At 44.0% G+C, this 21,700-nt stretch overlaps 2 protein-coding genes across 3 annotated transcripts in view; both read left to right on the top strand.

Moving 5' to 3' along the window:
* Window positions 1-2,345: 2,345 nt before the first annotated feature.
* Window positions 2,346-11,813, top strand: msmo1 (methylsterol monooxygenase 1). Of its 2 annotated transcripts, none has more exons than XM_015942271.3 (6): window positions 2,346-2,455; window positions 3,672-3,955; window positions 4,039-4,187; window positions 4,348-4,474; window positions 4,568-4,722; window positions 11,074-11,813. In XM_015942271.3, exons 2-6 carry the CDS (start codon window positions 3,701-3,703, stop codon window positions 11,261-11,263), a joined length of 876 nt encoding a protein of 291 aa, XP_015797757.1. In that variant the 5' UTR covers window positions 2,346-2,455; window positions 3,672-3,700; the 3' UTR covers window positions 11,264-11,813. The 2 variants fall into 2 exon arrangements, with proteins under 2 accessions (XP_015797757.1, XP_015797759.1); XM_015942273.3 differs by lacking the exon at window positions 2,346-2,455 and adding an exon at window positions 3,062-3,376.
* Window positions 11,814-12,671: 858 nt separating this feature from the next.
* The window catches only part of cpe (carboxypeptidase E), a 28,493-nt gene continuing 19,464 nt past the window's right edge, over window positions 12,672-21,700 (top strand). The window contains exon 1 of the mRNA XM_015942270.3: window positions 12,672-13,082. Coding sequence (XP_015797756.1) covers window positions 12,842-13,082 — 241 coding nt within the window. The 5' untranslated portion in view covers window positions 12,672-12,841. The remainder of the gene's footprint in view (window positions 13,083-21,700) is intronic.

Here is a 21,700-nt window from a genome sequence, read left to right as displayed (position 1 = left end):
AATGTGTTCACTAGTTAACTAGTGCGCATTTATGTCTACCACAAGTTAAGTAGTGTGCACATTTTGACCTTCACTAGTTAACTAGTGAGACAAATACCTTCAAGTAGCTGACTGGTATGCATTTCTGCTTTTACTAGTTAACTAGTGAGCAGTTTTTGTGTCAACTAGTTAACTACTGAAGCCTAAATGTGTTCACTAGTTAACTAGTGCGCATTTCTGCTGTCACTAGTTAACTAGTGGGCACAGTTTCACCCTCGATATTTAACTAGTTGACACAAACATGGCTAACTAGTTAACTAGTGGACAGAAATGGCTTACATGTTCATGACAATTCTGGCTGAAATCCTGATATCAGAATAAATGCTCATTAGGCTTGCCATAAAAGGCCCGGAGACCTCCTTGTTTAACATCCCTGTTAAAAAAGAAGTCTGCTATCTAGGAATTTATATTACAAATGTTCCAAGTGATAGAAACCAGAAGAACTTTCTGAACACAGTAGAAAAAAACAAGAAAATTTTAAATAGTTGGCTTCAAAGAGATCTGACAGTATTTGGAAGAACTCTTCTAACAAAGATGGAATCCATTTCTAGACTGATATACCCTGCTCAATCATTGGCCATATCTCCTAAAATTATTACAAAAATAAATAAAATGAATCTTGATTTTATATGGAAGAACAAAAATCACTACATTCGAAAAAGTGATTTAATTAAGAATTATGAAGATGGTGGTATAAAAGCAATAGATTTTGAAATTTTGAATGGAGTATTAAAAATTAAATGGCTTAAATCCTTCTTAATAAATAGAGAGGAAATTTGGCATACAATTCCAAAATTTATATTTGAAAAAGTTGGAGGAATGGAATTCCTATTAAGATGTGATTTTGAAATCCCGAAGTTGCCTCTCAAACTTTCTGAATTCCACAGACAAGTCCTCTTTTTTGGGAAAATGGTTTTCAAACATAACTTCAGCCCACATGATGTTCCGATATGGAATATTAGAACTATTTTGGATAGAACCAAAACCATATTTGTAAAAAGTTGGATGGACAGAGGAATTTGGTCAGTGACACATATTTTAGACGAAAATGGAAATATTCTTTCACTTAAAAACTTCAATCTCAAATATGATGTTGACATTTCTGAAAATGAATATAATAAGGTGATTAAAAATATCCCAAGTGCTCTGGTTCATTAAAGCTTCTATCGGTTATATATTTAACCCTAGACTCAAAATATTACCAGTTGATGGGATAGAAATTTTCAATAAAAAATGCAATAATATTTTCCTGAGAAAATATTAGACAAAACCTTTTATCCAAACCCAATACTCTGATTCTCGTTACTACAAAACTTTTCAAAAGAAGAAATTAAAATTTTGAGAACCAACTATCTAAAATTCTCTTTACCCCCAAAGTATAAAGAAGTCCATTTTAAAACCTTGAATGATATTTACCCATCTAACCATTTTATACAAACTAGATTTAAGTTCAATGTGGAAAAATGTTACTTATGCAAACAAAACGATGAATCGACCAAACATCTTTTCTATGAATGTGATAAAATTTTAATGATGTGGAATTCACTCCAGGATTGGCTGAACTCCAATCAAATTTATATAAACAATTTCACAGTTGAAGATATCTTATTTGGCATTATACTAAAAGATAAAAATGATGAATTTCTAATTAATAATCTCATAATCTTAACAAAATTTTTCATACACATATGCCGATATCTCAAAAATCCACCTACGTGGAATAATCTCAAAAATGAAATTAAACTGCTGTCGAGATCCTTAGGTAAAATGTCCACCCCCAGTGCTATAAAGCTTTATTATTTCATTATGAACACTAATCTCTAGCCGCTTTTTTGGATGGTATACACAATAGACCTTGTTTGCTCTTTAACTTCCCCCTTGTAAAACTTTATTTATATACACATAATTTGTTTATTCATGCTGTCTTACTTGTATCCTTTCATGTTCTACATATTTTTTTATTTTTATTTTATTTTTTAAATTGTCTTCTTGCTATACCAAGTTGAATTGTATCTACAAAATGCAAGTTGAGATGAACACGGACTTCGGACATTCTGCTAACAAATTTTGAAATGTAGTCACTTTTGTTCGTTTTGAAAAGGTTCAATAAAGGTTCTTTTAAAAAAAACTTAAGGAACACCCATGACTGAAGTTCTCCGGACAGACCCCCACCACCCCATGTCTTCCCTCATACAGCCAGTTACGCTGAGGAAAACCAAGCTAGCCTCTAATTGGCTAACACTGTAGAGCCCTCCTGTCTCACTATTATCACTCCATTCAGCCAACCAATCAGCGAAGCCTCTCTGCTCCCTGACGTAACTCACCTCTCTTCTCATCCAATGGAATTCGTCAATATTACTGAACTTGACTCAGTCCACGGCCTAGCGTTCAGTGGAACGGATCAGACAACGGAAGGGTGAGTGCCTCCTGGGAATATCTATCCGCACCTGAAGCTACAGAACAAACGTTCCTTGTTTTTGTAGATAGATAAACCTCCAAGGGAAGAATTGCGTCTAGAGCAGCTGGCTGCAGACCTCCACTGTCAGGCTGCTTCCGGTGGAGGCTCCACTGTCAGTATTACTGTATTACGTAAAATCTATCAATTATTTCTCTATAGTTCATATATAGTTGTCATTTAGTAAACCTTAGTTTTGTTTGTCATGTTTGGTGTGTGCTTTCCTTTACTGTTGCACAACGTGGTCATTATGATATATTCTGTCATAATCTAAGACATAATATTAAAAAATGAATGCGTTTCTGAGGAGAGCGATTCAACTGTACAGCATTTGGGACTTTATTTAGAAATATGACGACCGGAAGTATGTTGGCGTACGTTAGCGTTTAATGTTGAAACTTATCGCGGCCATTTGTTAATTCATTTTGAAAAATTACAACCGTAAGTATGTTAAATAATAATAATAATAATAATTATTATTATAATTATAATAATAATAATACAACAATAAACAATAAAAATGACAACTACATATGAACTATAGAGAAATAATCGATAGATTTTACGGAATATTTTATATTGAAACCTATCAGTTACAAGCGTAAGTATGTTTGCCGTTTTATTTTGTAATTATCCCGTGCATTTTCCGTCCTGACAGTCCTGACGGTGGAGGCTCCACCGGAAGCAGCCTGACGGTGGAGGTCTGCAGCCAGGAAGTGTCGCGCTATTTAAGCGTTTTATTTTCTCTCCACAATCTATCGTGTTTGAACTCAGACTTGTCATGGGCATATTCGGGTTCTTTGAATGCGTAACACCAAACCCAGACGTTGTGATGATGCTCCAATGCGTTTCTAGAGAAAACTATTCACCCACCCAGATGTGGTACGTAATGACCCTATTCAAGATTTCGGAGATTATTCAGACTTAAACGAAATTTATTCATAATCTTCGTACTAATAGGAAAAAAACTATTTACAGTTTCAGCAAACATTTCTGTATACCCACCCCCCTCCCCATGTGTCATGCATATGATAATGAATATTGCCCTTTTGATAATTTGCTTATTCTCACAAAACAGATTTGTTTTTTACTAACTTATAAGAACATATACATTCAATAACTTATAAGAACATGCATTGTGTAAGTTTTGTATATTTAAAGATGCTTGATCTTGCAGCCCTCTGCAGTCACCTTGCAGCGTGCATCATGGCGGTGAACGGCACAGCAGACATATTAAGCTCTGCCTATCTGGCAGTGGAGTATGTGGACGCTGTGCTTCCAGGAAACCCCCTTCAGCCCTCTCTGAAACACGCCTGGAGCTACATGCTGGACAACTACACCAAGTTCCAGATTGCTACATGGGGGTCGCTCATTGTCCATGAGTTAATCTATTTTCTGTTCTGTTTGCCCGGCTTCATCTTTCAGTTTTTACCCTTTATGCAAAAATACAAAATCCAACAGGTAGGTGTGTGTTTTTCTATTTGTTTTTATTTTTTTACTTTAGCTAAATGAATGTTTGTGATGACTGATGTGTGTTTGAGCAGGATAAGCCAGAGACGTGGGAGAAACAATGGAGATGCTTCAAAATGCTGCTGTTCAACCATTTTTTCATCCAGTTTCCTCTAATTTGTGGGACGTACTACTTCACTGAGTTCTTCAGCATCCCCTACGACTGGGACTCAATGCCACGCTGGTCAGTGCACGGACAAAATAACAAGGAACAAATCACACCTACATGACATTACCTTCTTCTAAAATCCTTAACGTGCACTTCTTACCGCCATTGTAAAACAGGGTGATTATTACTTTTGAACCATTTATAAAATCTCTATTTTGAATCTCCTCTCATCCAGGACTTCTCTCCTGGCTCGGTGCTTTGGCTGTGCCGTCGTCGAGGACACGTGGCATTACTTCCTTCATCGCCTGCTGCACCACAGACGGATCTATAAATATATCCACAAAGTCCACCACGAGTTCACTGTGAGTAGAACTCACCAGCGATGAAAGTCAACAAACTGTCTTTACTGAAGAGTTATTAATTAAACACGCCGTGTTACCCCTGCTTTTCCCCAGTCTCCCTTCGGCATGCAGGCAGAGTACGCTCATCCTGCTGAGACCATCATCCTCGGAGCTGGATTTTTCATTGGCATAATGATGTTCTGTAACCACGTCTTCTTCCTTTGGGCCTGGGTGGCTTTCCGTCTGCTGGAGACCATTGATGTTCACAGGTGGGATAAAATCATAGTTTCATCAGACACGGTCAAACAACTTTCTGTTTAATCAGAAACAGATCGGTTCAGTTGTACAACTGGATGTTTCTTAGAGTTCACATTGTCTGTAGTTGGTTGGGTTGACCACCGGGGGGCGACAGATTTACAAAAGATCATGTATCTTCTGCAGACTCCATAATAGCCTTTATGTTTGAAAACAACTATTTAAATAGTGTATTTTTACATATCCTGTGTTATATTCTGATATTGTTTTTTGTAGTGCTTTGTGATCTTTTTTCTATGTGAATTTGATGCTAGCCTAGAAATCTAGATCAACCGTAGCAGCTACGTAGATTTTGCTCTGCAGGTTGGTCTGGCCAAGCTCCATTGTAGCCTCAGCAGATCTACCATGTGTCTCTTGCCCATCACTGTGCTATACGTTTGTCTCAGCTCAACTCAGTCTTTTTTTATGTAGCGCCTTACAGGCATAAAATGACACCAAGGAGCTTCACAGTCACAAACAAAACAACCAAGAGTGAACACCAAATAGTTAAAGCAGGCCTTCAGCCTAGTTTTAAAAACCGTCAGGGAGTGGAAGCCCTTATGTACAATAGAAGCTCATTTCAGAGCTTCAGACCTGCCATGGAGGATGCTCTGTTTTCTCTCGTCTTTAGGCTTGTTCTGAACACCAGTAGGTTCTCCGAGCGAAGCCTTCGTGCCAGAGTGTGGTTGTAACTAGGAGTGGGAATTGATAAGTTTTTATCAATGTCAATGGCATGGTCGATTCTGTCCATCGATCCAATTCCTTATCAGTTCGAGAGTAGTTAAACAGGTGACAACAAACTAGCTGCACACGCCTCCTGCCATATAATTGTCAGTTTCTTTATGATAAATAATCAGTTGTACCTGTATCGGTTGGAATTTGGGCTGAAACGATTCCTCGAGTACCTCGAATAATTCCAGTACAAAAAATCCTCGAGTCAAATTCTCTGCCTCGAGGCTTCTTTAATTCATGTTTAATTAATTCATGGCTTTGCAATCGCCCGGGGTCATGTTTCACCCGGACCAAAATAAGTGATGCACATACACACTGAACTGAATGCACACGCGAGTAGCGAATGTAACTTAACTTTCTCTTAAGCCATGGCGGACAACATGAACCCCGGTGGAGTGCGAAAAAGACAGAAAATGTCAAAGGTGTGGGACCATTTTTCATGTCGTAAGGCGGAAACGTAGTCCAGTATAAATACTGTAAAATGGATTTAGCCTACCACAACACCACATCCTCCATTCTGCAGCACCTGACCAGGTAACATCCACATGTAAATGTCTCTTCTGCAAGCGGACTCGGAGGTCCATTATATATTCTGCAGACACTATGCGACTTTTTCATTTGTAGCACTCAGTTTCAGCTCACACTGTGTCTGCTAGCAACACGTCGGACCTAAAAATGTACTAAAAATAGCAGTTTTTACACAACCCGTCAGACTTTTTATTGTGTTGTTATTGACGTCTGTTGTCCCTCGGGATTGCTGCAGGAGGATGTGGGTATTTATGAGAGGAAAATGAAATGAAGTAAATGAATGTTTCAGGGTGTCCGTTGGGTTTTTAAAAAGTATTAAAAAGTGATAAATAAAAATAGTCAAATTTAAGGCCATTAAAAGTGTTAAATTTGGTCCCAGAGGTATTATTTTTTCCAAATTAGGTATTATTTTTTTCAGACTATCAGGTGTCGTATTCTGAAAATCGACATAGAAATATATTCCGAATGAAATGTTTTGAACGATTATAAAAACAAAACAAGCCGATTATTTGCTCCTCCCACTTGCGCTGCCCTGAGTTACAAATGAAGCGCTCCTCCCACAGTGTAGCCAACTTAGCGACTTTGACGCTATTTCCAACAGCTTCTCAGACCCACTTCTTGACTTTTTAAATCTTATAAGTACCTGGCGAACACCTCAGAAACATCTCTGGTAACCCTTAGCTACTTTCTGGATAACTGTCGTAGACATTTCCTGCAGGTTAGCTGAACACTCCGCCTGCGCTCCGGACCGTTCTTCAGGACATTAGGAAAGGGAATGATATAGTGATGTGTCAGTCGCTAAAGAAACGGCTCCCGGAGCCGGTGTTGTGCCATAAATCGACTCGCTGCCAAAAAATGATTAGCTTAGTTTTTTTCCAGTTCGGAAGTTGTTTTAAGTGTTGCTATTTGTCTTAAACGTTCACAATGAGGATATTTTAATCCTTTTTTGCAATATTTGCGATTGAAAGATGGTTTGTGGTAAGAACTGGCTTTCTTTATGTTACAGCCTTGATACTAAAAAATTAATAAACAATGTAAAATGGCGCCCTGTATTGAATGTAAACGTTGTATAAATGTAAATAAACAATTCTCCAGCGATTTGATTTTTTTCCCCTTCCTTTCTTTAGTGGCTAATCATTTTTTGGCAGCGAGTCGATTTATGGCACAACACCGGCTCCCTGTTGGATTAACCAGAGAGAGTGACACACACACCGCACCTGCGGGCTCCTGAGCCACTAAAAATGGCTAAATGTGCGCGTGCGGCGCGCTAAACACACGTGCAGCTTGCCCCGATTGCTGAGACCAGTTTGGGGGGTGGGGGTGCAGCTGTGGTTGGGACAATTATTACATTAACTGATGGACTTGTAAATAAATAGTTTATAAATAAGGTAGAAATAAGTTCCTCACGCTGATAACTAATAACTAATCTCTCTTGAGGACATGGTGCTAGTGCACTCTCCTACAGCACCTTGACGCGACTCAATAAATGTTATGCAACATTTTGTGAACATCAATTTATCTGCATTTATTTGTTATAAATGCCACTGTATAATTCTTGCTGTCAGTATTTGCAAGATATTGGTATTTGGGTCTGTACTGGTTAGACTTAAATGAGTTAAACCAATGACTAAAGCCCTTGGGTCATAGACTATGAGCTATAAGTATATTGGTCTTTTTATACTGGTAATCAGGAGTTATTTTAGTGATCATCTTGTTTCTTATTTTTGTCCTGATTGTGCCCTGAGCAGTTTTGACTGAATTAAAAAAAAATAAAAATCTACATAAATTGAAAAATCGTCTTAAATAATCGAGATCTCAATTTCAGTCACAATAATCGTGATTATTGTTTTTGCCATAATTGAGCAGCCCTTTAGCATATCCGGTCACATAATGATGACGTCATATTCAGTGGTCGTTCTGCATCATTTCAGGCCTCGTGGTCAACTGAACCGCTTAACAGAAGTGCCTGGCTTATTCTCTAAGTAAAATAAATATGTGCAATACGTTGTCAACATCAGTGAGTCTCTAAGTCTATTCTTTTTGTATGTTATATATGTTAAAATATGTGTAAATAGGTCGCTGATTAACACTTGCAATTTAGTGTTGTGATGGTTTTAAAAAAATTCTGAAGGTACTAAAAATAAGTATTAAAAAGTAGTAAATTTTACTTAAGGATTGCTGTATATACCCTGTGTTTAGTGATCAGCATAATTTGACATAACCACGGCAAACATGCTTTCTCAACAATCCTTGTTATTGTGTGAGAAAAAAAAAGTGCAGAAATTAAAACGGACGTGTGTTAATAGGGAAATAGTTGATGAGCCATGTTTGCGCATGTGCCGTGAGCGGTTCTGGTGCTGTATGGACCGCAGCCGCTCGCAGCGCTACTTCAACAGTTATCCTCCAAGTTTTTGTCTGGCTTGCCGGGCTAGTAGATTCTTGCACGAGGGGAAAATCGGCTCTGCCGATATACTTACTTTTTGCACAGGCATGTGTTTACTGTGAAGTAAAGTTGAAGTGCTGAAGTTTTGAAAACTAATTTTGAATAAAACTTGAAGAATAACTGGCAATTGCGTGCTCATTTTAAGAGGTCTTTCATATTTTATAACATGCTATTTGATATAATGGTTTACAAACACAAAAGGGTAATTAGAGTACTCGATTACTTGATAAAAGATTCAATAGAGTGTACTCGATTACAAAAGTATTCGACAGCTGCAGCCCTAGTTGGAATTATCTTTCCAAATGTTCTCCTTTATGCGCCTTGTGAAGGCAGAGTCGTCTTCTTGTTGTTGTAGCTTTTGTAGAGTAGGACAAACCTCTCCACAGGTCAGACCTTTGTCACTGGAGTCTACTCGTGTGGAGTTGTGTACAGGGGCGGATTTAGGACTGAAGAAGATCCGGGGCTTAACACACGCACACACGCGAGCACGTACACACGCACGCGCACTAGTCAATATCATATATATATATCTTGTACCACATAATTTTTAATCTGAAGCTACATATTCAGCATATTCAGGGCAGAGTATTGTTCCTGTTAGTGTTTAGTGTGAGATTATAGTAAATATTCCCTTTCTTTCTCCATCAACTTTACCTGATAGTGAGCTAACTTTAGGCAAACCAGCAGCACAACAAATATTTTCAAATAAGACTCACAAACCTGAGTCAACACCAGTATCATCAAAGCTGGGGTTCTGTCGTCGTACTTTTGTCTAAAAAACGTCCTTATGTCCATCTTCACACATGCATTTCAGACAGAGACTGCAGAAGAAGCCGGCTGCTGAAGGGCTTCTTCTTCAGTGGTGGAGGCTCAGGCAGGCTGTATACAAACTACTGCCAGCTGCGCCCTCTCTGTTGGACTTTGGTACTGCATGTTACTTCCGCGATTTAGATCCGGGGCTTATCATGAAAGATCCGGGGCTTCAGCCTAAGTAGCCGGGCCTAACGCCGCCCCTGGGTGTGTATATAAGGTAAATGATGCTAACATGATAGGCAGTGGTAGTTGATTAGTTACCTGCAGTGTTAACAGGAGAGGACGTGCGAACATCACTGCTGCTGCTGCTGCGTTGAAATTCACTAGTCCAGAGTGGGTCAAAACATCAATAACTTTAAGTTATCGCGTATTTTGTGCCCAAAGGCTTTAGTATGTTCGTAATGCTTCCACTACTTTGCAATTATTGCAAGTTACCCTCTTGTCATGCTATCTTGTAAATTATAGCCAAACTTTCAAGTGTTTGTGCCGCTTAGAGGCCATGTTACCTGCTATCGTAAGCTACGCAACATGTGCCGTGACGTCATTTGAGCTGACTAAAATCGATAAGGGGAATCGTTTGCAAAAGTGGTGAATGATTCCTAGTAGTGATGCACCGATATGAAATTTTTGTGCCGATATCCGATATAAAGATCACTGTTATGGCCGATAACCGATATTTGCCGATACCGATAAACTGACATTAATGCTTCTAAAATCAGCAGATTTTGTATAGAATGAAAATTATTAAAGCTGAATAATGTACACACAACACACACATTTATGGTTCTGAGATTATTTCATTCACTGTTCATATGAATAAACAATTGCACATCACCCCCTCACCCTCTGAAAACAAATGGAAACAATATGGAAAAAATATCGGCCCGGTTTTATTTATCGAACCGATACCGATATGTTAAAAATTACTAAAATCGTCCGATTCCGATATTGATGCCGATATATTGTCCATCCCTAATTCCTAGGCATTGAAACATTGGTAACCAACCAGTTTTCGATTCCCAACCCAAGTTGTAAGAGACTGATGAGTGGGCTTAACGCTAGAGCTGCAACAAAGAAAAACTACAAAGATGGCATCGGCTCAGGAAAGGCGATTAAAACGGCTTTGACATCAACTTTAGATGATTTAGACTTGGGCTTTTCTTTGAGACATGAGCAGAGGTGCTTAAGTCATTTATGTAGAAAAAGCATATATTGTATTTTCTTTTTCCACGCTGCATGACGGACTCCCCCGTTGACTAATCTGTCACGTTGTTTGTTGCTCTGATTTGTCCTATCACTGCTCAATTGCATGCAGAGACGGTTTAAACGACAACCACAACTGTGTTGTTTCAGTGGCTCGTGGTCAGACTATATTTACATATTTATTTCCCAAACTAAATCATACTTACAACAGTATGCAACAGGTAAATAGGTCTAACAGCAATAATTCTCAACCTTATAGAAAAGTTTTTGTCACTTTCAAAGTTGTGAAAAGACCACATTGAGAGATTGTGTATTTAAAGGGCTAAAACAAACCTTTATAACTACCAATACAGGATGTTCATTTGTTGTCAGACTCTGTACACAGGGCAAAGTTAAAAGCATGTTTATTTAAATATTTTGTCATTTTTCACAACAAATTACAAGTAAACATCAGTTTTTGCAGCATCATCCTCACTAGACCATTTCCTCCCATCTGACATATTTGTGCTTTAGAAGAAGTGTTGTAATTCATGTTTAATTTCATTTTTTATCGGTCCCTATTTAGTCTGAGAATGTGACTCTTCATCTCATTTATTGTCCCCGTCAGTGGTTACGACATCCCTCTTAACCCGCTCCACTTGATCCCGTTCTACGCCGGAGCCCGCTTTCACGATTTCCACCACATGAACTTTGTTGGGAACTATGCCTCCACCTTCACCTGGTGGGATAAAGTTCTGAGCACTGACAGTCAGTACAACAAGCACATGCAGAAGGAAGGAGAGAAGAAGGAGCAGTAAACAGCAGAGCCTCTACCCACACCGGGTCTTCAGCCGAGAGGAACAGAACTCTGACCGTAAAGATGCAGATCCAGGCCTTATTCTGAGTCGAGCTGAAAGTTGACTTCAGTGTGCCTTAATAAATAAATAAATATGTCCGGTGTTTGGCAGCAGCTTCCTTCTGGATTAAAACCAGCATCCTCTTTTCATGAGTTGCATGTCATCTGCAGGGGGGAAAAGAAAGATGTGACTTTTGTGAAAAGCGCTTGTTAACCTCTGAATGTTTCAGCACTTTAGCACTTCCTCTTGAGTTGATCTGAGTCACAATGACCATCTGAAATGTTGCAGTTCCATCCATTGAAACTATAGATCTATGGAAACTGCCTAAACTTAGAAGTGACTTTATGCAAATACATGATGTTTGAATGAAATGGGACCTAGCTTATGTCTTTTCCAGGTTTGACTGTATATTCTTTAAGGTTATTATAATGATTAAATGCTGTTTAATTTTAACAACACAATAAACTTTTGTTTCTCTATTTGTAATAAAAAATAAAAATATTTGAAAAGATGCATTTGTGGATTTATGTATAGGTTCAAAATTACTGAGAAAACTGCAGTTTTTCTATAAATCTGGGTATTTTGGAACAAATGTGACAGTGGACTAGAATAGAAAATCCCTTTATTGTTCCTCAGTGGGGAAACCTTGGTGTCAAAGCAGCATTTACATTTCTTATTGGAGTTAACGGGAGAGTAGGCTATACAAGACAACAACAGAAATGCTTAAAAGATGAAAATACTCAAAGATTAAGCATAAAAAAACCTCAATATTTACAGCCTGCACTCATGACACACCCCTACAGCAACATCCTGCTCAAGCGCACGCAGGCACTCACACACACACACACACACACACACACACACACACACACACACACACACACACACACACACACACACACACACACACACACACACACACACACTCACACTCGAGAGTCTCGTCAATTCACCTAAGAACACTGAGCCGGAAGTGAGGCAGGATTTCCATATTAAACATGCGCAGCTTTGCGGCATGGGAAAATTCTAATATATTCTATATAATTTGTTTAAATGACATAGGTTTCAGTTTCCACCCATTTTTGTTTGAGTGATTCTTTTGTCCAGACATAATTGGTTTTGGGGATATTTTATAAACTATTCACTGCAGGAATTATTGACATGTCCAGAATTGACCCTCTTCTTTACTCCGCAGTGGAAAAGCAACATCCATAAACCTGGTAAAAATAAAAAATGCATGTGTTTGTTGGTTATCCAACAAGTTGCGTTTAAAAATGAGACCAACCAATACATTTCTCCTGACTTAATTAGCTAAACTAATAACGAAAAGCTTTTATTTTGTAAGTCCTGCTTGTGGATGTGAGCGCGTTGTCTGGCTTTACGCAGGAGTTGGAGGATCTTGCGCTCTGCTCAGGTACATCAGTGCATCACACTCGCACAGCCAGATTATTTATAGCCCAGAGCGAAGCTGCAGCACAGAAATCAGGCTTGGGACTAAGCCGCAGGCAGACAGGGCTTTAGCTCACACGAAGACACAAAATGAAACAATCTTTTTGGGTTTTGTTGTTCGGGTCCGCGCTGATCGTCCTCGCCAGCGCAGCCGGTTCCGACGCCGGGATCTCCTTCGAGTACCACCGCTATGAGGAGCTGCGGAAAGCGCTGCTGTCCGTGTGGCTGCAGTGTCCCACCATCACCCGCATCTACACCATCGGAGAGAGCTTCGAGAGGCGAGAGCTGCTGGTGCTGGAGATGTCCGACAATCCCGGGACGCACGAGCCTGGTCAGTCTTTACGCACGCTCCCCGCTGCTTCATGATGCGTCGAACACACACACACACACACTCGTCCCATCCCATTGTGCCAGCTGTCTCTGTCTGAGGGACAACCTTCATTATCATGTAATAACGCAAACACACACTTTTGCGCATATGGCGCAGATTTTGTGTGAGGGTTATGTACAGCAAACCTGAGCGGATGATAAAACAGGTGAGCAGGTGGTGTGTGTTCTAGCTGCATGTGATCACAGGGCCTGCCGCGGCACCTCTCAGGATTTCACGTGATACATTGTGGGATCAGCAACGCAAATCCGCCATTTTGCTGGCTGATAAGGATCTGCTCATGCCTCTAAGGCTTGACTCTGAAGAAAACACCTGAAATGTGATGCCTGCAGGTGTTTGGAGTTAATTTCACCCAAATAAGCGTTTCTTCCTCACACCATGAAAAAGACCAAGCGTGATGGCCCCAGCTACAAATAAACATCTCAGGCAGAAGAGGGAAGTGTGTCACTTTTGTAGAATGATAGAAATGTGTTACCTCTAAAGCACAACGAAGCCAGGAACTCAGTGTTCCTATTGTGATTCAGTAGGGAGTAAAGCTTAACTCTAAATAAAGAAATGTTTATATTAATGATTTTTGTACCAGAGCTTTTAAAGACCATGCCCAGGAACTTGAGCTTCATTTCACACTAATGGGCAACATTAACACCCATCTATTTCCTTTTATTTAGCATTTGTGGCTTCATTTTCAGAACCTTTTTTCCTGTATTGCCTTTTTTATTTTTATTTTTTCTGTTTGAACCATTAACTCAAGGATAGAAAAATACAGCATTTCCAGATGAGTATTATCCTACAACTCCCAGCAGTTTTAACAGGAAGTGATTAATACTATTTTCAGAGATTTGATCTCTTATTTGTCATGTAGTTGTTTTGTTTTTTGCAAAAAGGTGTGTTTTCTCCTCTGGGTGTGTCTGAACAGTTCACCGCAGGATTTTTTGTGGATCTCGGCTCACATGGCCAGGCACACATAATGGTCATGCATGTTATAGAGCCTGTAATAGTGCTGTGGGCGTGTGCAGGCATGAGTCACAGTAGCATCCAAGCCCTTATTACTACCAGATGAGTTTCCAAGCCACTTCTTTGTACCGCCTCCTCCTCCTCTTCTCCCTTTTCTGCTGAGCAAAACATCTGTTTCATGAAAGAGAGTGACAGGATGAGCCGAGGAAGAAGGAGGGAGATGAGTTGATGAGACTGAGAAAAGAAAGATGATAACCACAGCAGATGTGTCTTTAACCTGAAGAGTACAGTCTGCAGCTTTTATTCCCACTGCGAGGTGTCTCACATATCTAGTGTGACTCTGCAGTATGTTCAGGCAAAGGTGGAGCTAAAATAATGGTTGCTAGGGCAACAGATCAGCTTAGTGCACTGAGAAGACTGACGGCCCGTGGTTGGCTGGCCGGCAGACAATGTTTCTGAGCGGATGCATCAGTCAGTACATAGCCATCTGTCATCTACACTGCAGCACAGGGACTTCACATAGACTAGGAAGTAAACAAGATAGATAGATAGATAGATAGATAGGTAGGTAGGTAGGTAGGTAGGTAGGTAGGTAGATGATAGATAGGTAGATAGATGATAGATAGATAGATAGATAGATAGATAGATAGATGATAGATTGATAGATAGATAGATAGATAGATAGATGATAGATAGATAGATGGATAGATGGATAGATGGATAGATAGATAGATAGATAGATTGATTGATTGATTGATTGATAGATGATAGATAGATAGATAGATAGATAGATAGATAGATAGATAGATAGATAGATAGATAGATAGATAGATAGTGTCACGATGGTCGACTGGGTACGGGAGTTGAGCTTGGTAAGGATGTTTGATGTCTGGATTATTTGGTAGAGAAACTCTGATCATGGGTTTCAATGAAACGATGACTGAGTGAAGAGCCGGTGCGGCGTCTTCCATATATAGGCTTGGGTGTGACTGGGAGATTGCCGGGAGTTCCCGCGAGGAGCATGCTGGGAAATGTGGTCCAAGATGGAGGCCGGTTAGCTGGGAGAGGCCGGTCTGGGGGCTTGGGTTCTGACAGGACCCCCCGGTCCAGGGACGGCTCCAGAAGTCCCAGGGCGACCTCGGCGGTCCCAGAAGTAAGAGACAAGGGCAGGGTCCAAGATGGAGCGGCCCGGCTCCCAGGAGCATTCCTTGGGGCCGTAGTCCGCCCAATCGACCAGATACTGCCAGCCCCGTCCCCTGCGTCCAGGATGCGCCGGACGGTGTAGATGGGCTCACCGTCAAGGAAGCGGGCAGGCGGAGGAGCCGGAGGCGGAAGGAGGGAGGATTCCACGTAGGGCTTGAGCCGGGAGATATGGAAGGTGGGATGGATGCGGAGACTCGCAGGCAGCCGCAGCCGGTACGTGACCGGGTTGATGATCCTTTGCACGGGGTAAGGCCCAAGGAACCGGGGAGGGAGCTTCCTGGACCCGGCACAGACACGGAGGTCTGCCGTGAACACCCAGACCTTATCCCCTGGAGCATAGGAGGGACCAGGACGGTGTCTGCGGAGGTGTTGGTGAGAGTAACGGGCGTTAGCTCGGGTTATGGAGGCCCGCGCCTTGATCCAGGCGTTCCTGCAGCGCCTCACCAGGGATTGAGCGGCCGGCACCGCAACTTCGGGTTCCTGGTGGGCAAAGACCGAGGGCTGGTAGCCATAGCAGACTTCGAACGGGGACATCAGAGTGGCCGAGGAGGTGTGGAGATTGTGGGATAACTCAGCCCAGAGGAGGTACTTAGGTCACTGCGAGGGTTGGTCCGAGACAAAGCAGCGGAGGTACCGACCCAGTTGTTGGTTTGTCTGCTCCGTTTGGCCATTGGTCTGCGGGTGATAGCCCGAAGATAGGCTGACTGATGCTCCCAACAGATGACAAAAGCCCTCCAGAACCGGGCCGTGAACTGGGGACCACGGTCCGAGACCACGTCGACAGGAAACCCATGGAGACGCACCACATTCTCCAGGAACAACTCAGCTGTGCGTCGGGCTGAGGGGAGGCCCGGAAGGGTGATGAAGTGAACAGCCTTAGAAAACCGGTTAGTGACCGTCATGATGGTATTAAGGTCGTTGACTGGTGGGAGTCCTGTGACGAAGTCCAACCCCACATGGGACCAGGGGCGGCTGGGTACCGGAAGAGGTCTGAGGGTACCAACCGAGGCCTGGTTGGATGTCTTGGAGCGGACACAGACGTCACAGGCGCTCGTATAGTCCTTTACATCCCTCTCCATACGTGGCCACCAGAGAGCTCGTTTAAGGAACCTGAGTTCGTGAGAAGCCCGCGTTGCCAGACAGGCGTGATGAGAGGGCCCAGGACAATGCCTCGCTGCGATAGGCCGTGGGGACGTAGAGCCGACCCGCGGGGGTCTCTGGAGGCGCGGGATCGTCTCGGAGGGCGTTTTGGATAGCCTCCTCCAGTGGCCACCTCAGGTGGGCCAAGAAACGGTGCTCAGGGAGGATAGGTGCCGGCTCGGACGTGGGCGTTGGATGTGTGATCTGGCAGGAAAGGGCATCCGCCTTCTGGTTCTTTGTCCCTGGGCGGTAGGCGAGATGGAATTCATAGGGCTCGAAGAAGAGGGCCCAGCAGGCCTGGCGAGGATTGAGCTGCTTGGCTGATCTGATGTGAGTCAGGTTCTCGTGGTCCGTCCAGATGGTGAACGGCTGAGTGGTGCCCAGAAGCCACTGCCTACATTCCTCCAATGCCCACTTTATGGCCAGCAGCTCATGATCCCCTACGCCATACTTCTGCTGGGTGGTGGAAAACTTCCTGGAGAAGTAGGCGCAGGGATGAAGCCTGTCGTCAGTCCCGGCTTGGGACAAGATGGCACCGGCGCCAACATCCGAGGCGTTGACCTCGACCACAAAGGGGACTGCATGATCCGGATGGCGGAGGATAGGAGCCGACGTGAAACGGGCGACTAGGTATTGGAAGGCCCGAACGGCGTCTGGAGTCAGCCGGAACGGTTGGCCGGGAGGGCTTGGTCGGGTGAGAGAAGTGAGAGGTGCCACAATGGTGCTAAAGTCCTTAATAAAACGGCGGTAAAAGTTGCAGAAACCCAGAAATCTCTGCAGTTGTTTCAGGCTTGTCGGGAGGGGCCAGTCTGTCACCGCCTGGACTTTCTGAGGGTCCATGGTTAGTCCTTTATCCGAAATCACGTAGCCCAGGAATGATACGGACCGCTGGTGGAAGGAGCACTTCTCGGGCTTACAGAACAGGTTATTGTCCAGGAGCCGGGTTAGAACAGCGCGAACATGGTGGAGGTGTTCGGCCTCGGACTTGGAGTACATCAGGGTGTCATCCAGGTAGGCAAACACCCACCGTCCCAACATGTCTCAGAGGACATCGTTTATGAGGCGTTGAAAAACGGCGGGGCTATTGCACAGCCCGAAGGGCATGACCTGGTACTCCCAGTGACCGGTGGGTGTGATGAAAGTGGTCTTCCACTCATCTCCATCTTTAATACGGACCAGATTGTAGGCGCTTCGGAGGTCCAGCTTGGTGAAGATCCGCGCCTGGGAGATGGCGTCCAGGGCAGATGTGAGGAGCGGCAGAGGATGACGGTCTTTGACTGTGATTTTGTTCAGACCTCGGTAATCGATACAGGGGCGGAGATCACCCTCCTTTTTCCTGACAAAGAAGAAGCCTGCGGCACCTGGGGAGGAGGAAGGTTGGATGAAACCCTGCTGGAGGGCCTGGTCAATATATTCCTCCATGGCTCTGGACTCGGCGGGAGAGAGAGAAAAAAGGCGCCCCCGGGGTGGACTGGTTCCTGGTTGCAGCTTGATTTCCATGTTGTACGGGCGGTGAGGCGGCAGTGTGGTGGCGCGCCGCTTATCGAACACCGCAGCCAGGTCCCGGTAGGGCAGTGGCAGATTGGGCGGTGTTGGGCCAGGGTCACCGTCTGGGCGGTCTGGCATGGATGGAGGAGGAGAGAGGTGGGCCTGGCACTGGGTCCCCCATTCCAAAAGGCGGCCCTGGGACCAGGAAATCCGGGGGTCGTGGAGACGGAGCCAGGGAAATCCCAGGATTAAAGGAGAGGAGGGAGCACATATGATCAGGAACTGGAGGGTCTCTCGGTGGCCTTGGACAATCATCTGGAGTGGCTGGGTTCGGTTTTGGACCGGATAGGGTTGGAGGGGCCTACCATCCACCGAGGTCACTGGCACAACTCTCTCCAAGGGGGTCATGGGGATCCATAGGCGCTTAGCCAGATCCATGTCCATAAAATTGTCAGCGGCCCCCGAGTCCAACAGCGCGTGCATCTGAAGTGAGGTCTCACCATGAAGGAGGGTAACATGAAGAAGGAGTCGATTTGGAGAGGCGGGGGCTGAAGGTGACCCAGGCTGAGCAACCCCGATACTCAGTGGGTTCCTTCGTTTCCCAAACGTAATGGACAGTTCAGGCGTCTGTGGTGGGAGGAGCCACAATGGGCACAGAGACCCTCGCGCCACCGTCACTGTCTCCTCTGGAGGAAGGTGGCCTAATTGCATGGGCTCATCAGTAGAAGTGGGTCCGGGAGCAGGCGTGGGGGAACGAGGAAGAGGTCCAGGCGCCCTGGAGGGGCGAGTGAAGGGCTTGGGCCGAACCAGAACTTGCTGATCCATGCGCAGCGCCAGATCGACCACTTCATCCAGGGTCTGGGGCAGTTCGTTTCCCGCCATCTCATCACGGATGTAGGTCGCCAGTCCCTCAAAGAAGACGGCTCGGAGGGCAGAGTCATCCCACCGCAGCTTGGCGGAGATGGTGTGGAACTCCGACGCATAAGCGCACACCGTGCGCTCCCGCTGGCGGAGCTTTAGGAGTTGTGTTTCTGCTCCCACTTCGCTGCTGGGTGGAACAAAAGTCTTTCTGAGGGTGGACACAAAAGCAGCATAGTCATTGCAAGCCGGTGATTTGGAATTATAAAGCGCAGCGGCCCACTCAGCCGTGCGTCCGGAGAGCAGGGAGGTGAGATGCGCCACCCGAGAGCGCGCAGTGGGGAAGCATCCTGGCTGGCACTCAAACTGCATGTCGAGGGTGGCGAGCAGACCGTCTAGGCTCCCCGTCTCACCATTCCACCTCTCCGGGAGACTGAAGTGCGGCCCCTCTCTTGGTGGAGCGAGGGCTTGCTGCTGGAGAGCATGGAGGGCTGTGGATAATTGCAGGATGAGATCGGTCTGGGAGTTTTGTTTGGTGTGGAGCCGATCGATCAGGGCATGGAGCTGAATGAGTTCATTTTCCATTTGCTACATCTTTCTTTTCATGCGCTCGAACTCCGCTGGATCTACGGACTCAGTCATCCTGTCACGATGGTCGACTGGGTACGGGAGTTGAGCTTGGTATTGGGCGACGGTGGCACAGGAGTTAAGTGCTCGCCCCGTAATCGGAAGGTTGCAGGTTCGAGCCCCGCTCAGTCTATCGCTGTCGTTGTGTCCTTGAGCAAGACACTTAACCCACGTTGCCTGCTGGTGGTGGTCGGAGGGGCCGGTGGCGCCAGTGCTCAGCAGCCTCACCTCTGTCAGTGCGCCCCAGGGCAGCTGTGGCTACATCGTAGCTCATCCCCACCAGTGTGTGAATGTGTGTGTGAATGGGTGAATGACTGATTGTGTTGTAAAGCACCTTGAGGGGTTCCAGGACTCTAGAAGGCGCTATATCAAATACAGGCCATTTACCATTCACCATTTGGTAAGGATGTTTGATGTCTGGATTATTTGGTAGAGAAACTCTGATCATGGGTTTCAATGAAACGATGACTGAGTGAAGAGCCGGTGCGGCGTCTTCCATATATAGGCTTGGGTGTGACTGGGAGAATGCCGGGAGTTCCCGCGAGGAGTATGCTGGGAAATGTGGTCCAAGATGGAGGCCGGTTAGCTGGGAGAGGCCGGTCTGGGGGCTTGGGTTCTGATTGATTGATTGATTGATTGATTGATTGATAGATAGATAGATAGATAGATAGATAGATAGATAGATAGATAGAATATGATATATGGATCATTGACTGTGATGTGATGTTTGCTGTTGTCTCTGAGTCAGTCACAATGCCGTTTTGATTTCATTCCATTCAGGATTCACTGATCGATATAAAATAATGTTCCCAGTGATTGATCACAATCATTTCCCAGAGGAGAGACATTTTCTTCACTGAGTGATTTCCCACTGGTCCCCACGACACTGCTAGCTTCATTGTTTAACTTGGTGATGTACAGGAACAGGTGGAAGACGGCATGTCAGCAGAACTTCAAAATAAAGGTGTTTTCTACGTAAATTAAGGTGCATTTGATTAATAGTTATTTTATCGATTTTTGCATTTTGGATAGATAACCATATTCAATGTAGATTAATATATTGTGACATTTCTATAAGCCAGTGGTTCCCAAACTTATTTAGCCGCGCACCCCCTTCTATGTACCGACCATGTCGACGCACCCCCAACCCCACGTCAGTGCATGGCTATATATATGTATATATATATATCAGACTTCAAGCTAGAAAGACAGGGTTAAAAAAATATGATCGACCTTTTTCCCCATCACTTTCATTTTTTAAATAGTAATTAATAAACATTCGATACCATTACAATTTCCTTTGATTTAATTTTAAATAAATATTTAGAGTGCCCAGGTAGCACATCAACAATACAATTTAACAGTTTTCTTAAAGAAGGAACGTTTAACCTGTGCGGCCAGAGCGCTCTCCTTCCTTCTGCTCCGTGTAAACCTGAGCTGATCACCTACTTGAGCGTAATCAAATGTCTGTAGGGGAAAAGATGGAAAAGCTATAGCCATGAGGTTCACTTTTGTCTCAAACTGACTTATTGCTGTTTTATGGTGTGGCTGAATCTGCGATCCACTGCCACGCGGACAGGAATAACAAATGCTGCAGTAACATGGGTTGTAGTCAGGTTCATGAGGAGTCACTGGCTTGAGCGGACTCGACTTTAATACGTCATCTCAAAATAGAAGCTAATATCTTAATTTGACCTGGAATGAAAAATGTTGTTATAAAACCTCTTAAAAGTTTTTATCACAGAGGAGGCAGAGCTCATTTCTGTCTTCAGTCTGACGGCGCGCCGGAGTTTGCGCGCTTATTGAATCTCTCTGTGTGTGTGTGTGTGTGTGTGTGTGTGTGTGTGCACGCGCGGCACAGCTCCATGAGCCGCTCGAGTCACCGCGTCTCGTTATCGGTGCTATTTAAACCGATGTTGTAAAATTACTTCTGCCCAGCCCTGATGTGCTCACATGTGCACCAGTGGGCCGTGGTTCCGCTGAAACGCGTCTGACCTTTGACAGACGCACTCTGAACTTCAGTTCTTCAGCGCACTGTTAATAGCCTGAATGGGAATAATTTGTTGATTTATTTAGTTACATCCACAATGTTCTGTGTGTGAGGTTTACAATGTCAGAACACGTGCATGAGACAGGGTGTTAATTACAATCTGCCAGAATGACTCGCCACCTTCAGATTTCTCCAACATCGTTAAAAATGATCAAATACGGAACATATCGGCGTGCGCAGGCCAGAGTGCTGAAGCTCGGCGCATTGTTATTATGAAGCTAGGGCACATGTGGAGGACACG

The sequence above is a fragment of the Nothobranchius furzeri genome, chromosome 4 (assembly GCF_043380555.1).
Source record: "Nothobranchius furzeri strain GRZ-AD chromosome 4, NfurGRZ-RIMD1, whole genome shotgun sequence".
Lineage (NCBI taxonomy): Eukaryota > Metazoa > Chordata > Actinopteri > Cyprinodontiformes > Nothobranchiidae > Nothobranchius > Nothobranchius furzeri.
This window is presented reverse-complemented; position numbering and strand designations above follow the sequence as displayed.

Coding starts and splice junctions, on each gene's coding strand:
- msmo1 (XM_015942271.3), top strand. CDS start 3,701: ATGGCGGTGAACGGCACAGCAGACATATTAAGCTCTGCCTATCTGGCA. Junction 4,188..4,347: donor TGGGACTCAATGCCACGCTG/GTCAGTGCACGG, acceptor CCTCTCATCCAG/GACTTCTCTCCTGGCTCGGT. Junction 4,723..11,073: donor GAGACCATTGATGTTCACAG/GTGGGATAAAAT, acceptor TGTCCCCGTCAG/TGGTTACGACATCCCTCTTA.